The sequence below is a fragment of the Monodelphis domestica genome, chromosome 1 (assembly GCF_027887165.1).
Source record: "Monodelphis domestica isolate mMonDom1 chromosome 1, mMonDom1.pri, whole genome shotgun sequence".
Lineage (NCBI taxonomy): Eukaryota > Metazoa > Chordata > Mammalia > Didelphimorphia > Didelphidae > Monodelphis > Monodelphis domestica.
This window is the reverse complement of record NC_077227.1, coordinates 267,999,464-268,016,307: the sequence shown is the minus strand read 5'-3', so window position 1 is coordinate 268,016,307 and position 16,844 is coordinate 267,999,464. Positions and strand designations below refer to the sequence as shown.

Below are 16,844 nucleotides of genomic sequence, written 5' to 3'. Positions count from 1 at the left end.
AGTAAAAGACAGATCTGGAAAAGGTATAGTTCCCTCCTCTAGTCTTTGTGAGGCTACATTATATAGATATTAGGCAAAGTGTATAAGGACAAATCCCTGATTATCCCCTCATAAGCATGAGATAGTTTCCAGAAAAGGGAAATTTGAGATTTATAGCAGTTAGTAAGGATAAACATTTAATATAATTTGTGGAACCCAAAACACAAGGTTCAGATGAACCAAAAAACATGACCTGATCGGACCCACAATAAGTATTGGGTAGAATCTAAGCATTTTCTCCAAATCAACCAACTTTCCTGGAGATCACTGAAGTCAGCCAAATCTCTACAGTAATCTATAAATTGGACATTTTTAGGCATATAAATTTAAATTCAAACTATATTAATGAGATTTTCTAAACAATAGAATAAAATATTTGCCCACAGGGAATAGTGTTTCATATAGTTTTTCTTTACCTTTGGGAGTTCCTAACCCAGAGGTTGATCATATTCATAACACAGGATGTTTTCAGCTTCTCTCCCCCTCTTCCTCATTATAATCTTTACAGAATCACTGTTTGCTACTTGTGTAGGATGATGGAGCAAAATTGTCCTTCCAGAGTCTCTTTGGTGGAGGTGGTAACTCAGTGGGTCCCAGGCACAAGGCTGTAAATCAGCTTGTGTCCTTGCCATGGGAGCATGGAGGCTGATGGGGAATGGGATTTTAAATGAGGGTTTTGAGGATTAGAATTCTCAGGTCTTAATTCATAAGGGTTTTATCCTGCTGGGAGTTCTCTCTTCTTTTTCCATGGGTTTATGTATAATCACTGCTCATGTAACATATAATTTCTTTTTTGGAGTGGGGAGAGGGATAAAGAGTTAAAGTGGTTTGGAGAAAGTGGCTTATCATCCATTTTCCTCCTACATGGTCATTTGGTCCTACATGGAAGTATGGAATTGTGATGGCAGAAAACCTAATAAATGGTTCAGAGAGAAGCAATTATCAGGCATTTGTTTTTAAAAATATCACCATTTATTGTCATTTATGAACCATTCTTGAGAATGATGAGTATCATTTTGGAAAGGCAAAGGAGGAATTGTATTTTTTTTCTTGGAATGAAACATCAACAGTAGAGATGCAAAAGTCTGGCAGTGGCAGGGAAAAAACCCAAAATAATGAAAGATCCACAATCATTAACATAGTGAATAAATAATTACAGCCCTAAAATAGACCCTGGAGAGATAACAGATGTTACTAGCAGTTGAGAAGGAAACTGCCTGGTTATATATGTGAAAGGGAATATATTTTTGCCAATGCTACCCTTTTGTAGAAGAAAAGAAAATGAAAGCTTGCAGGGTAGTGGCCTGAAAATGTGTATTTCAAGTTTTTAAAAAGCGTACGGGGGAATATGTTGGGGAAAAACCCCTCTTTTTCCTTTATTTCTTCATTTTATTTAAGAAAGAAGGATTGACTACTCAGGTCAAAGGCACCACCAGCTTTCAAAGATTCTTCTACAAAATAGGTTTGGTTTTGTTTTCTTTGGGAAATTGCCCCACGTGGATCAACCAAATATTTCTCTGATAACAGTCACCTGTCAGAGAAACAGACCAGTTAATCTAACAAGCAAGGCCATTTTTACTTGGGGGACAGGAGAGGCGTGGTCTGACTCTAAAGTAGGGACACTTTTTTTAAAAGTAGGTATAACTGATAGAATAGATTTTGAAGGAAAGAGGTCCCACCTCAGACATATACTGATTGTGGTCAAGGGACATAATCATATTAAAAAAATGTTCCTAATTCCTCCTGATTAGAGAAATACAGGTCAAAACAACTCTGAGGTACCACCTTATACCAAGCAGAGTGACCAATATGACAGTAAAGGAAAGTAATAAATATTGGAGGGGATGTGGCAAAATTGGGACATTAATGCATTGCTGGTGGAGTTGTGAATTGATCTGACCATTCTGGAGGGCAATTTGGAATCATGCCCAAAGGGCTTTAAAAGAATGCCTAACCTTTGACCCAGTAATACCACTACTGGTTTTATATCCCAAAGAGATTTTAAAAAAACTGGACAAGGATCTGTTTATACAAAAATATTTATAGCTGCACTCTTTGTGGTAGCAAAAAATTGGAAAATGAAGGGATCTCCCTTGATTGGGGGATGGCTGAACAAATTGTGGTATATGATGGTGGGAATGCTATTGTTCTATAACAAATGATGAATTGATGGATTTCTATAAGAAATGAAAAGACCTACATGAACTGATGTAGAGTGAAATAAGCAGAATCAGGAGAACATTATGCACAGAAACTGTAACAAACGTAATTGAGTTTGCTACTAATAGCAATCCAATAATATGGGACAATTGTGTGGGACTTATGAGAAAGAATGCTATCCACATCTAGAGAAATAACTGTGGGAGTAGAAATCCAGAATAAAACATTCATCACTTGTTATATGGGTATGTGATTTTGGATTTTGGTTTTAAAGGATTACTCTTTTACAAAAATGAATATGGATGAATAATATGGAAATGGGTTCAAGTGACTGCTTGTCAACTCTTGGAGAGGGAGGGATGAGGGGAGGGAGAAAACATGAAACATGGAACCATGGAAAAAATTGAAAAATAAGCACATAAATAAAATAAATAATACAAAGATTAAAAAGTGGGTTGGAAACATCCCCTGAGAATCTTCTTATGTACAAATAAACAGTCTTGAAAATAAATGAATCTTTTAGAAAAAAAGAAAACAATTACTAAAAATTGTGTCAACATATAAAAAATAGAATAAATGTAAATTAAAATAAACCCTTGCCTTTTCTCTCAGAATTGATACTAAATATTGGTTCCAGAAGAATGATAAAAGCTAGACAATTGGAGTTGTGACTTGCCTAGTGTCACACAACTAGGAAATGTCTTAGGACCAGATTTGAACCCTGTCTCCAGGCCTGGCTCCCTACTGAACCACCAGATGCCCCTACTTCTGCCTTCATAGTTTCTCTGATATATATTCCTTTTCCTTCTGACAGTACCACCACTCTTGTCCCTACCCTCCTCACTCCACATCTTGGGCTATTGCCTTAGTCTTCTGGTTGGTCTACCTGGTTCAAAGCTCCCTTTATTCTAAACTATCCTATACTCAGCTTTTTCTTCCCTAAGAGTAAATCTGACCATGTCACCTTCCAAACCCCCACCCCAATTCCCAATTCTATAAATTCTCTATCACTTCTAGGATCAATTAAAACTATTTTAACTTTTAAAAGTCCTTCATAACCTGTTCCCTTCATAACCAATCTTCTTATATTTTATACCTACATCCTTCTTAGTGGCCTCCTCACTGTTCCCCAAACTATAGGGTTTCTGATATAGTAGGGTTTAAAAGAGAAAGATTTCTGTCCCCAGACCACAAGGTACTACAGCTGCCAGTTTACTCACTGGGTCTAGGAAAGAGCTTAGGAAGAACTCACAGGGAAGATGGATGGGGGTTTAGAAAATGGCCTTGGAGGTGATGGAATGTGCATAAATTGGGAGTTGGTATTTTGTGAGAGGACATTTGGTTTGAAAAAAGAGGGGATCATTTAGATTGTGGAAGCTTGGAAAGAGTTAAAGAGTGACCAAGTAAAGAAAGAAATCAATGTTGAGACTTCTAGTTGATATGGAAATACAGAAATTCCTAGATGAGCTCAGCTCTTCCAACAAACCTTCCCAACTTTTTAAAATAAAAGTTCACTAAGTGAAACAATGATTTACAAAAACTGAAGGGAGGAAATACTATTCCTAGCCAGTCCAGGACAACATAAGAAAGTGACCAGAAGTCTGAGCAAGGACATGCCAATGCCCTAAATGTACCCAATACTAGTCCAATCTCCAGTAAATGGGATATAAAACCTGAGGATCTTGACTCTCAGTGATGGTGAACCTTTTAGAGATTGAGTGCCTAAACTGCAACCCTCACATTGGATGTGAGACATCCCCTTAAGGACCCCAGACAGGAGAGGGAGGAAGCACTCACACTGGGCTACTGGGGAAAAGGGATGGGTCATGTCAGAAATATCTTTAGGTGGTGGAGATGGGGAAGGGAGTAGCTCTCTCTCACATGTTCCAGCATGCCTGCCATAGATTCTCCAACATAGTCCTAGCCTATTGGAACTGAAACAACACCTTTCTACACCACTGTGTTTCAGCAGACTGGGTCAGGGAATTTGTGCACACCTTGAGTTCTTGAAAAACCCTTAAAACTGACACTACTATCAAGGGTTCTAGCAAGAGAGAGGGCTAGCTCCCCCAGAATGATTGCCTAAGGAAGGAGATTGGGGGTTCTGAGACTACTGCAATCTCTGATTTTCTATCAAAGTCATAGCATGGGACAGAATGAATGCTGAGACCCATATCCTCTCTGATCCATGATGGAGACAGAAGCCAAGGATGCAGAGTTGGGCAGGGCCAGGTAGGGTCTACCTACTCCATCCAAGAGTGTGGTTTGGGATGAAACCAGGCCATGGCACAAAGAAGCTTGGTCTTTTCTCTCTCATAAAGAAATTTCATTAGTTCTCAGATCCTTGGCTGTAATTGGTATTTTCTTTCTAAAAAAGAGGTTTCTTGTCCAAGGAACCTATATCTCAAAACAGAATAGCCATATAGGCCCTGAAGTTTTCAGTTTTATTTTTTAACTTTTTAACTTTCTATTCAATAAGGATAGAATCTCTGCCTCCAACTGCTTTCTTCCTCCTTTCCACTGGTCTGAGGATATTTTTTTCACTCAACCTATCCCTCTGCCCAGCAACCCAATGGGAGAGCTTACTCCCTCCTCTGTCTGCAATAAAGTAGGTGGGTCATAGAAGTGGCCTGAGGGTTCCACTCCTCTCCAGCTTTGCCTCCTATGACCCACCTACCTTATCTCTACTCTAACCCTAAATTCTTTTCTAACTCTGACCCTAACCCTGAGTACATTTTTTTCCATTTCACCCACCCCTCTGCCCAGAAGCTCTTTTTCCCACCCCCATCTGGGGTAAGGGGTAGCACAGCACATGATTTCTCATTGGGATGTGGGGGATATGGCAAGCAGTCTCTAAAAGGTTCACCATTACTGAGTTAGACCATTGGATTGAATTCAATAGAATAAGTTTGAATTTTGGTTATAAAGATTTTTTTTCCAATTTATTGCTTCCCTTCTAATTTTGGTTGCATTGTTTTTGTTTGTACAGAACTTTTTTAATTTAACATAATCAAAATTATTCATTTTACATTTTGTAATATTCTCTGTTTCTTGCTTGGTCTTAAATTATTTCCTTTCCCATAGATCTGACAGATATACTATTCTATGTTCACTTAGTTTACTTATAGTTTCCTTCTTTATATTTAAGTTATTTACCCATTTTGAATTTATCTTGGTATTGGGTGTGAGATGTTATAAGTTTGAATTTTAGGCAGCTAGGTGGCGCCGTGAATACAATGTTGGGTGGGAGAGAGAAGGGAGGGAGGGAATGAGGGTGGGAGAGAGAGACAGACAGACAGATACAGAGATAGAGATAGAGAGATTGAGAGAGAGAAAGAGCCAGTCTAGGGGAGCCAGTTAGTTAAGAAACAAGTCCAGAGAAAATGAGAGTGTTCCACTTCTCTAGCGGGCTTTTAAAAAAAAAAAATCACTCCTTCCAGCCTCACGTCTTAGGTTAATGACTTTCAAAGTCATGTGACTTCATGCCTGACCTGGGAGATGCTGGGATGCTGGTGCTGATTCTGTTGCTGGCTGTTCTGGGGGCACAGTGTCAGGGCATCAGCCATATGACCTATTCCTACATTGAGTCCTTTGGGTGTGAGAGGTCAAAGATGGGATGGAGACCCCCTAGATATTTTACTTCACACAATATATTACATACAGCATCAGCTCACATCACACATACAGGGTTGACAAGTTTCCAACAGCAAACAAAGGAGTGCTGCTTTCTAAAATTGTCATAATGTGTCACTGGGTCACAATGCAAAATATTAGGGCCACCTTCAGACTAACTTCAAGCCTTTGTACTAGGGTGAAAATATGAGGCATTTTAAAGTACCTGAAGAGTCTAGCTTAACTGGGATCATGTGTGCATCAGAGGATCTCGGTAGGACAGGGCTCCTTGGGGTATAGATACCCTCCACATAGTGTTCAGAGATCTAGAAGACCCAGAATCCCTAGGATGCTCCTGATAAAAGAGCAAAATAGAAAAGAAGAGGGACTTGAACTGGCTTCTTAGGACTTCAACTGATTTGAAAAATCCTTGAGATTGTATTTGGATTAGGTCTCAAAACCCAGATTTTAAGCCACTTGGCACTCACTGCCCATGACTTCCTACAGAGCCAGGCAATGGTGGGAACCTAAGCAGAGCCTCTCAAACCACTTTAATGTAAACTTGTTCCTCCAATCCTCTAAAAAGATAACAAGACCCAAGGGAAGAGGCCTTTCTAGACCCAGGCTAAATAAGTTATCTTCAAGTCTAATTTTAAGTAAATATTACAAAAGAGACTAATCTTATTATATTACTAGAGAAGCCACTGGGGCATGTACCCCCTTTGAATTTTTTAGCTGTAGAGCAAAAAAGTCATCTCTGTTTTCTTGTCAAATTCAGACTTGATGAAAATAGTTCCATTTTTATCTTACCGACCACAAGGTTTTTTCTTAACTCCCTTTCCCCTCCCTTACACCATCAAAGCAGAATTCTAGAAATGAAGGTCACAAATTAGGCCCCTGTTTAGCTGGCCTCAACTCATCCAATCCAGAAAACAAAACAATAGTCTTCTCTTTCTTAAAAAATAAACCTGGAAAGTGGCCCAAGAGCAGCCACAATATTCATATCCTTCAGTCTCTTATCAAGTCTATACAACTAGTTTATGTGAACTGGTTTTATGGCCAAGCGCCAAGTTCCCTCCCCCAATTTTACCCACACTGACTTGCCAGGGGAAGTGAGAAATTCAATATTTCACAGAGTGAAGGAAGTCTCTGGTCGGGAAGAGTTCAATTTTCCTTTTCCATTAATATTATGAAAATAATCTCCTTTGTATATTTATTTAAAGTTATACTTGAAGACAAAAAATCATTTAGACCCTTGGTCCAGAGCAGCCTCTCCTCTTGGGCCTCATTGTGTGTGTGTGTGTGTGTGTGTGTGTGTGTGTGTATGTGTGTGTTTTAAGGGGTTGGGGAAGGAAGCCGTTTTACATTAAAGAGATTTGAGACTCTGTCCCTGGTTCCCACTGGAACCAGCTCTGTAGAAAACCATGGATAATTTAAAAATCCAGAACAACCTACTGATGCTGGCTTGTTATTTTACATACTTAATATTGGGATCTTTGATATTCCAAACCCTGGAGACAGACTTTGAGAATAATATGATAACATCAGTGTATGAAACAAAAGCTGCTTTCCTGAGGAAAATTAATAATCTAACAGCAGAAGATGTTGAAATCTTTGTCAAGGTAAGAGAAGAGGGAGCAATGGATTTAAACATGTTGGAGAGAGGTCGTAGCGGTGGTAGCAGAAATAGCAGCAGCAGCAGAATTAGTAGAAGTGGTGGTAGTAGTAGTAGTAGTAGTAGTGGTGGTAGTAGTAGTAGTAGAAGAAGTAGTGGTAGTAGTAGTAATATTAAAATGAAGGGGGAAGCTTGGGAGAAAACCCAAAGAAAAACAGATGAGGAAGTAAAAGCCTTGGCTTTCCCATCAGTAAAATGGTGGGGGGTGGGAGATTGGACTAGATGACCTATTAGGTCGCTTCTATCTTTAAATCTAAAATTGTGACAGGGATGAAGTTGGGGAAGAGACAGATGGTAGTACAGACTTTCAGGGGTATTGGGAATTTAAGTAATTCTGAGTTCTTCCCTCAGGAACAACTCACTTCTGCTTGGTCTCATCATCTGAGACTGTCTTGATGTTCTAAAAGGAAGGGAGGTTTAAGGGTGCCATGGAAGTAGAATTTGTTCCTGTTTAATTTCTGGGATGATGTAGCAATAAATTCTGGACACACTATTTTAACACTGATGCTCTCCTCTTATAGCCCCTTGTCAGGTGCCTTGGGCAACCCTGGGGAGTCCTGTATTCTAGAGAATGCATTATTTTTTGTCTTTAGAAACTCTCTTCAGCTGGTCTGCTATCTAAATCTAACTGAAATCACTTTTTTGTACTGTTTTGGGTAAACATAGCACTTGGTTATTTCAGGAAAAGAGTAAGGTTCAAATGAAAATCATTCTAATTTCAAATCACCTTACCCAGAATGCCAGGTAAAGTGACCAACAGGAGAGAGATGGCAAAACTAGGAGGTGGAGAGGAGAACTAAGGAAAAAAAGTTAATATAAGATAGTAGTAGTGTAGAGATATTTCAGGTGGCATCTTTGAATAAGGGAATAATTATTTTCCATCTGACTCTTTGTGACTCCATTTGGAGTTTTTGGCAAGATACTGAGGTGGTTTATTGTTTCTCTCTCTAGGTCATTTTACAGATGAGGAAACTGAGGCAAATAGGGTTAAGTGACTTGATCACATCTAGTAAATATATGAAATCAGATTTCAACTCAGAAAAATGAGTCTTCCTGACTCCAAGCCTGGTGCTTTATCCACTGTGCCATCTAGCTGCCCCAGATAATGGAGATTGATCAAGGGAGATAGGAATAAGATAGACCTTTAGCAGTTTATCTCATTTAATAATAATAAATGACCAATTTCCGTCTCATTGTGCATTCATCAATCCTTCTCCAATTCCAAGTAATGTTGATATTACAAGGATGGAGGAAGCTGAGCTATAACCGGGAAATTGAGTATCATAGGATCAAATGTTTGAATGAATCCAGGTGGCATGGCTGAAAGAGAGTTGCATTTAGAAGACCTGGAGAAGACCAGCTATATGATCTTCAATAAAACCTTAATCTTTCTAAAGCTGTTTCCTCATCTGTAAAATGGAGATAAAGCATATACTACTCTACCTCAAAGAGTTGTTATAAGAAAAGCATTTTTAAACCTGAAAGTGCTACAGAAATGTGAGTGTTGATGACAAGTTGGATTATTTGCTCTCTTATCCTAATTAATAAACAAAGCAGGAATTGCCACCCTTCCAGACCTAGTCAAAATGAAATGTTCTTAATAGCTAGTTAAATAGAACTATTATGTAATGCACATAAATATTAGTGTATCATGTTTTCCTTTACAACTAAGATTTCTAAGACACAATTTATGTTAAACTTTCCTTAAGCCTATCTTTGTCAGCCAAAGGAAAGAAGAGAAGACAAAAAACTTGAAAGAGAAAATGTCTTTGAAGGGGAAATGGGAAAGGTTTATCACCCCTTGACTATTTTCTTAAAATATCTATTTAACACACATACCTAGAGTAGTGTTACACTAGCATATGTACAAAAATTGGGCAGGGATGTCCACAGCTGTAAGGTACAAATATAATAGAGAATCTTGGAAGTGTATCATATCCATAAGATTGAGAAGAATAACTATTCTCTACTATGACACCTGTTACTTAACATGAAGGTTCCACTCAACTCTAATCCTTTGCTATTTTAGATTCTCAGGGATTTTATATATGTATATGTATGTATGTGTATGTATGAATATAAATATACATGTGTATGTATGTGCTTATATGTGCATATGCAGCAGACCTGGAATTAAGGAGATGAGTTCAAATGTTCAAAGACACTAACTAGCTGTGTGACACTGGGCAAGTTACCTTACTTCTGCTTGCCTCAGTTTCTTAATCTGAACATTAGGGATGATAATAGGAATCCAAGTTTGTTGTGAGGATGAAAGGAAATAATAATTGTAAAACACTTAGCACAGTGCCTGGCATATAATAAATATTATATAAATGTTAGCTAATGTTATTATACTTATCATTATTATTTTAACAATTATTTAATGGGCACAGAGAACATCTAGTGAGTAACTTCTACTGCCAACACCTTCTCTACAACTTACAGTTTTATTGGGTTGCTTGGGACACTGAGAGGTTAAATGATTTGCCCAGGTTCATACAGCCAGTATTGTCAGAGAAGGAACTTGAACCAAGATGGCCAGCTCCCAAATCACCATGTTGTCTTTAGCTAATTATGACTATACAAATACAACTGCATATAGTATCTTCTCTGCCAATAGACTAGGTTATAAATCAAAAGAAAATACTTAATTAGGACAGGATAGCAAAGTAAACATCAAGGGGAAATCAAGTGGCAAAATCATTTTCCATTCTGTTCCCATAACTCCACCTTACTCAATACATAAAGATGCAAAGGAGGGAACACTTGTCAGATATCTCCTAGATAATGAAAAGCTGCATTGTGCCTGAAACCCTTTTCATAGATAGCTCCATCACATTTTTATTTTTGCCTCTCTGATTGCTATTCCTCTGAAGTCATTTTTTTTTCCTCTCCCAAGGTGTGACTGCCATTGACTGTTGTGGGTGCTTAATCTATGATCACCACTTATAATCTTCTCCCATGACTTGTTCTTCCTTAAATGAGGTATTACTAATCTTTTATGAGTTTGTTCAGGTCAACATGCCTGAAAGCTAATCACTATTGTCATCTCTTTTGTTATTTGGGCATCTCCTTATCCAACAAGCTCTGCCAATGCTACCTCAATAAAAAATCTCCAGCCTACCTCCCTGGTTGGTTTATAGAAAATGAATTCATTTAAACTTCTGTCATGCTTCTGTCAGCTAATGGCCAAATCATTTAATTATCTTGAATATACTGATGGGGTGGGTTGACTTTTTGAAGTGAATTATATGCATTGATTTCTGGATATGAGCCATATTTGTTCATAGTAAGAATGCACAAATGAGTTTCTTCCTCAGATAATCATAATCTTTCTAGTGTTATCCCTTAGGCTCTAGAGTGTCTTCTAAGTTGTAGTACTCAGTATTCACCACTGAATTGGACAGCTCAGGGCTTATTTGATGCTCTTTGCCACCATAATATTCTGTCTTCCTATAGGCTTTCATGAAGTAGAATGGATTGTGGGGATGTTTAAATATTTACTACCAGATAGATACTTGTACAAGTACAAACACACCCATATCTTTGCTTATATATTTTGCCAGTACCTCAAGTCTTTCTAGATTTGGTCCCAGTCAGTGCAAAAATTATAGATATTTTCTGGGTCTGGACATGTTGAAGTCATGGTTTCCACTTTATAATTGACACTTGGGACTTCCCTAAGGATCTCCAGAAGCACTATGAAATAATCCCAAAACAGCTAGTCCTTACCACTAAGCTCACAGAGATCTAAGAGCACATACTGTCCTGCATAGGTAGTAGATAGATTTGTTCATTGTAAGTGTTCATCATAAAACAACTGACCTAAAATTGTCACTTGGCATTTTCCATCTAATACTGCAGGATATGGGTGCATTTAGTGGAAATATTTGACACAGAATGTATTTTCAATTAAGGGGGGAAATGCAGTTCTTACCCTGAAGGAGTTCACAGTCAGAGAGACAAAATGAAACTATATGCATACAAGATATATACTGGATAAACTGGTGGTAATCTTAGGGAAAAGTCATGTTTATGGAGGACTATGAAAAGCTTCTTTCAGAAAAGGGGAAGTTCTCCTGAGATTTTAAAGAAACCAGGGAATCCATAAGGCAACACATTTTCCTTTATCCTAAATCTTTTCCTTTCTCATTCTTTTCATCTAATAGCTATGATGGCACACCCTCTTTGGTCACCCTTTCCAGTACTGGCTACACCTACAGCTCACTAGCTAAGGAAAGAGTTGTTTCCTTGCTCCCCATTGCCAATTCCAAGTTCTCTCCCTACCTCCATCACTTAATAACTAATTTCACCTCCTTTTGAGGCTCATACTATTCATATCTAGTACCCAATCAAAACCCTTGTAGTTTTTATCTATAGACTCTCAGGTCACTTCCTCTCCTTCATCAATGAGTTTGTTACATGGCTCACAATTTTTCTCTCCTTTTCAATTCCTGCTTTCATACTATAAGACTTCAACATATATATATATATATATATATATACATATATATGTATGTGTGTGTATGTATACACACATATATAGATAGATATAGAGATTTTCTCAATCTCCCTAAACCATTCAGTTCTTCAACCTACTCACCTCCTATGCCTACTCCTTCAACCTTAACCACACATAAAGTCACGCCCTTAATCTTGCCATCACTCACATATGTGCCACTTCCATGCTCAAGAGTTCTTACCTGAACTTCTTGATCACATGGTTTGATGGGGATAAAGGATCACCCTAATGCAAATACTAGTAATATGGAAATAGGTCTTGAACAATGACACATGTAAAACCCAGTGGAATTGCTCATTGTCTATGGGAAGGGGATGGGAAGAGGAGAGAGAAAGAACATGATTCATGTAACTATGGGAAAATATTCTAAATTAATTAATTAAATAGACTTTAAAAAAGAGTTCTTATCTAATCTTATCTGACCATAATCTTTTGGCTTTTCCCTCTTCCTTTACCTTCCCTTACAAAATTCTAATCTTTGCCTGCACTTTGATCTCCAATCTTTTGGCTCCTTCAATTTTCTCCTAGAAAATTTCTCCCCCTGCACTAGCCACTCCTTTCCTTTTGACCACTCTATACTGTCTTCCTGTCTTTAGTCTCCAGCCCTCTTATCATTTTGCCTATTGTGTCCTGTTAAGTCTCAGCCTTCTACTTCTAACATTTGTTGCCTTTATTCCTATACATGTGCTTCTAAATAAAAGTGAAGAAAATCATGCAACCATTCTGACAGAGTCCACTACAAATTTATGCTGCCCAACCTCAAATGAATCCTCATTGCTGATAGGAAATTCTATGCTTGACTTAGCAGTTCACTATCCAGTTCTCCACAGCAGCTCTTTGGAACCTTTTCGACCCTCCTTGAGCCTTCCATAGTTCTCCTATTTGTTTCATTTATAGAAAAAAACTGAGGCCATTTGCAATGGCCTCCTTCCTCCTCTTAAACTAAACATGTCCAAAACAACTCATTATCTTTTCCCCATCTACCTTCCCAGTTACTGTAGAGGGAAACAGGATTCTCCCAGTTCCTTGGACTTGAAAAATAGGAGTTATCCTTGATTTTACTTTCTCTAACCACTCTACCTCCATTCAATCTGTTGACAAAGTGTTGATTTCATTTTTGCAATACCTCTTGAAGACATTACTTTTTTTCCCTCTGTCAACTACCACCACCTTAGTATAGACCCTCATCACCACACACCTTGCCTGTTGTAATAGTCTGCTGGGGAATCTGCCAGTCTCAAATCTCTCCCCACTCCAATCCATCCTCCATTCAGCCATCAAAGTGATTTTGGTCTGACCATGTCAGTCACCCCCCCCCCCCAACAAACTCCAGTGGCTCCCTACTACTTCCAAGATCAAATATAAAATATTCTGTTTGGCATTTAAAGTCCCTCAAAACCTAACCTCCTACTCTTCTAGTCTCCTTACACCTTATTCCTCTCCACATTCATTTGTATACTTCAATCTAGTGACAATGTCCTCCTTGCTACTTCACAGACAAGATACTCTATGCATTTCTTGGCTCTAGACATTTTCTCTGACTATCCCATATGCCTAGAATGCGCTCCCTCTTCATTTCTACCTTCTTTGGTTTCCTTTAAGTCCCAACTAAAATCCTTTCTTCCAAAAGAAGTCTTTTCCAACTCCTCTTAATTCTAGTCCTTTCCCTTCCTTAATTATAAATATAATTAAATATAATAAATAAAAATATATACTGTATATAACTTATTTGTAAATAGTGTTTACTAGTTATATTCCCCATTAAGTTATGAGTTTCTTGGGGGCAAAGACTTTTTCTTTTTTTGTATCCCCATCATGTAGCATAGTGCCTGGCATGTAATAGTTGCTTAGTAAAAGCATTTATTGACTGACTGACAGAAGAGGGCACATAAGAGAGATGTAACAAAGGTAGAAATGAGAGGACTAGACCTCTGGATGAATGTTCAAGATAAAGGAGAAGATGGTGACAGAAGGTATATGAGTGATATGAGATAAGGAACAAGGGAGAAGAAAGATCTTGGAGATTTTCTTTTAGTCACTAACTTCTGTATCATATAAATTTGATAACTTATACTTGGATCCTGGCACCTAAATCAATATTAAGTATGAGAGGTAAGAGAGTAAGTAGTCATAATGCCACTTAGGTTGAGTACTTGGGTTACTGGGTTGATGGAAGTACCCTCAATAAAAAGCTGGAGATGTGAGACTGGAAATTGAGAGAGAGGTTAATGCTAGACAAGAGGATATGAAAGTCTTTTGCATAGAAATGATTATTAAAACCATGGGAGTTGATAAGATCACCAAGTGAAATAGTGGAAAAGGAGAAGAGGAAAAGTCCCAGGACTTGGGGGACCAAACTGTTAGCAAAATCAGCAGAGAAAAAAAATAGGAGATCCAGGAAAAAGCAATGTCACAAAAACATAGAGAGAAGAGAGGCACCAGGAGAAATGAAGCACAAGCAAAGCCATTAAAGACAGTCTTGTCCTAATAGCTTTTGATAGGTGGATGGGTATGGCTGTGAGGATGACTCACAAAAGAGCTAAAATAGTTCTGGATACTGCTATGTAATAGAGAGACCACATAGCCCACATCATTCATCCACAAACCAGTATAGATGACTATGCAGATGGGAAGAGAGCCCAGCAGATAGCACTAATAATTAATGAGCACAGCTGAGAAAGCACCTTGGTGGATAAAGGCAGGCAGATGGCATTGTTAGAATAGCTGATGATATAAGTAATTCTACATATGAGAAAGTAATGTGACAGTGTTGGAGGCAAAGAACTATTCCAGCTGTAACACAGTCCTAGGGGTATGAATTGCCTAGGGTACATGCATTTTCTCTTATATGTGCTTTTTAGCTATAGAAGTTTTGTGGATGCATGTGTTCTCACTCCCATGTGAGTTCCCTGTGTGTGTTTTCTCTCTCACACATGTCCTCTGGCTATGAATTCTCTCTATTCATGTTCTTTCTTCCACTAGTGGTATAAGAATCTGTGGGAAGATGCACCTCTGTGTATGTGGGAAGAGGAGTTGCCATGGTTATTTACCTTACTGTCCTGTTAATATAATATTTGTGCTTTGCATTAGCATATAAGGAAAACATTTGTTGCAGGGATTGAGATGTCATGGTCTGATTTTAAGTAGAGATTGACCCAAAGCTTCCCTTCAACCTGGGTATAGCTTTCAGGTTCCTATATTTGGTGGTAATTAGGGAGGGGATGGGCTACAAATCTAAAATGCATACTGAGATTTAAACAACATGAATTGGACTTTGATAACTGAAAATTTTGTTTTCATTTCTGTTTCAAGTTTTTCAGTCATGTTAAATTAAAGGTAGATGTTAAGGACAATTTAATTATAAATACAGGCAGTTAGCTGGTGCAGTGGATAGAGTGCCTGGCCTGAAGTCAGGAAGACTCATTTTTTTGACTCATTTTCCTGAGTTCAAATCTGGCCTCAGACACTAACTATCTGTGTGACCTTGGGCAAGTCACTGAACATTTTTTGCCTCAGTTCCTCATCTATAAAATGAGCTGGAGAAGGAAATGGCAAGCTACTCAATTAAGTATCTTTGCCAAGAAAACCCCAAATGGGGTCATGAAGAATTGGATACAACTGAACAACAATAGTTCTAAATGATGTTTGGAAGAAAGCAGAGTAGTTCCACCAGACTGCAAAAAGCTTGCTCTAATTCAGTTGGGGCTTTCTGAGAAAATGATTTCCATTTCTTTGGCTGACTCCAAATTACCCTTGCAAAGGACTAGACCTACCAATTTGTTAGTCTTCTCACAAAATTTACACATATCTATTCACAGTCTTTTAATAATAAAAGTCCACTCACAAACCTTGTTACTCTCATTACCACATTTTACTCTGATACCTAATTCTTTCTAGGGTCATCTCCCCTGAGGTCGGAAAGATTGCTTGCATTTTATTTCAACTTTTAACTACCCTCAACCCAATTTCCCAGAGTCCATTTCAAGATGTGGATTTGACTTTTATTTAACAAGGACCCTAATTTTCTATTATTATTATGAAGAAAAGATAGCAGCAGCAACAAAAATACTATGTATGTAGTTCTTTAAAGTTTTGCAAATGACACTTCACACAAAAACCCTGTGAGGTCAGTAGTAAAATTGTTATCCCCATTTGACAAAAAAGAAAGTTGAAGTACAGAGGAGCTAAATGACTTCTGATTGGTTTGTGGTGGAATTTGAATTCAGATCTCCTTATTCCAAATTCAATACCCTTTCATTATGCTCACATGATTTCCTATAAAAATCACAAATAGACATAAATTTAAATATGGCTTCTTTTTTTTTTTTAAACTTACAGAATATGACTCGTGCTGCTCGAAATGGAATATTTCCCCTAGGAAATGTATCAGACCACCATACCAATTGGGACTTTGTCAACTCCCTTTTCTTTGTGGGCTCCATTGTATCAACAATAGGTGGGTATTACACCTATTTTCCAAACATTCTGAGATTTTTCTCTAGGACCACAGAATCATAGGGTGGGAGCTATTAAAAAAAAAAAACAGCTTAGAATGCATATAGTCAAACCTTCTTTATAATTAAGGAAATTTAAGTGAAGTGAATTATTCAAAGTCCTGCTGGTAGACAGTGGAAGGGGCTTAATTTGATTTCATATCATCTGTCTTAAATTCAGTGTTCTTAAATGAGAACACTATCTGAATTTGCTTTACTCTAGAAATTCTAAGGATAAACTTTCAAGAAAAGCTGGGGTGATGGGGGGAGGTGGCTCAGTAGATTAAAAGTCAGTCCTAGAGATGGGAAGTCCTAGGTTCAAATTTGGTCTCAGACACTTCCT

General features: G+C 38.0%; 1 protein-coding gene and 1 long non-coding RNA gene across 6 annotated transcripts in view; one reads left to right on the top strand and one right to left on the bottom strand.

Moving 5' to 3' along the window:
- Positions 1 to 1,388: 1,388 nt before the first annotated feature.
- LOC130456317 (uncharacterized) lies at positions 1,389 to 5,812 on the bottom strand. Its single transcript, XR_008914988.1, has 2 exons — positions 5,691 to 5,812; positions 1,389 to 1,570 (listed from the first exon to the last, which is right to left on the bottom strand). It is a non-coding gene; the product is annotated as an uncharacterized LOC130456317 (long non-coding RNA).
- Positions 5,813 to 6,015: 203 nt separating this feature from the next.
- The window catches only part of LOC103104319 (potassium channel subfamily K member 16-like), a 44,603-nt gene continuing 33,774 nt past the window's right edge, over positions 6,016 to 16,844 (top strand). For 4 of the 5 annotated variants that reach the window (XM_007472958.3, XM_007472954.3, XM_007472957.3 and 1 more), the window contains exons 1-2: positions 6,016 to 7,433; positions 16,347 to 16,464. In XM_007472958.3, coding sequence (XP_007473020.1) covers positions 7,236 to 7,433; positions 16,347 to 16,464 — 316 coding nt within the window. In that variant the 5' untranslated portion in view covers positions 6,016 to 7,235. Of the gene's footprint in view, positions 7,434 to 10,385; positions 10,472 to 16,346; positions 16,465 to 16,844 lie in introns of all 5 variants that reach the window. The other variant, XM_007472955.3, reaches the window with a different exon arrangement.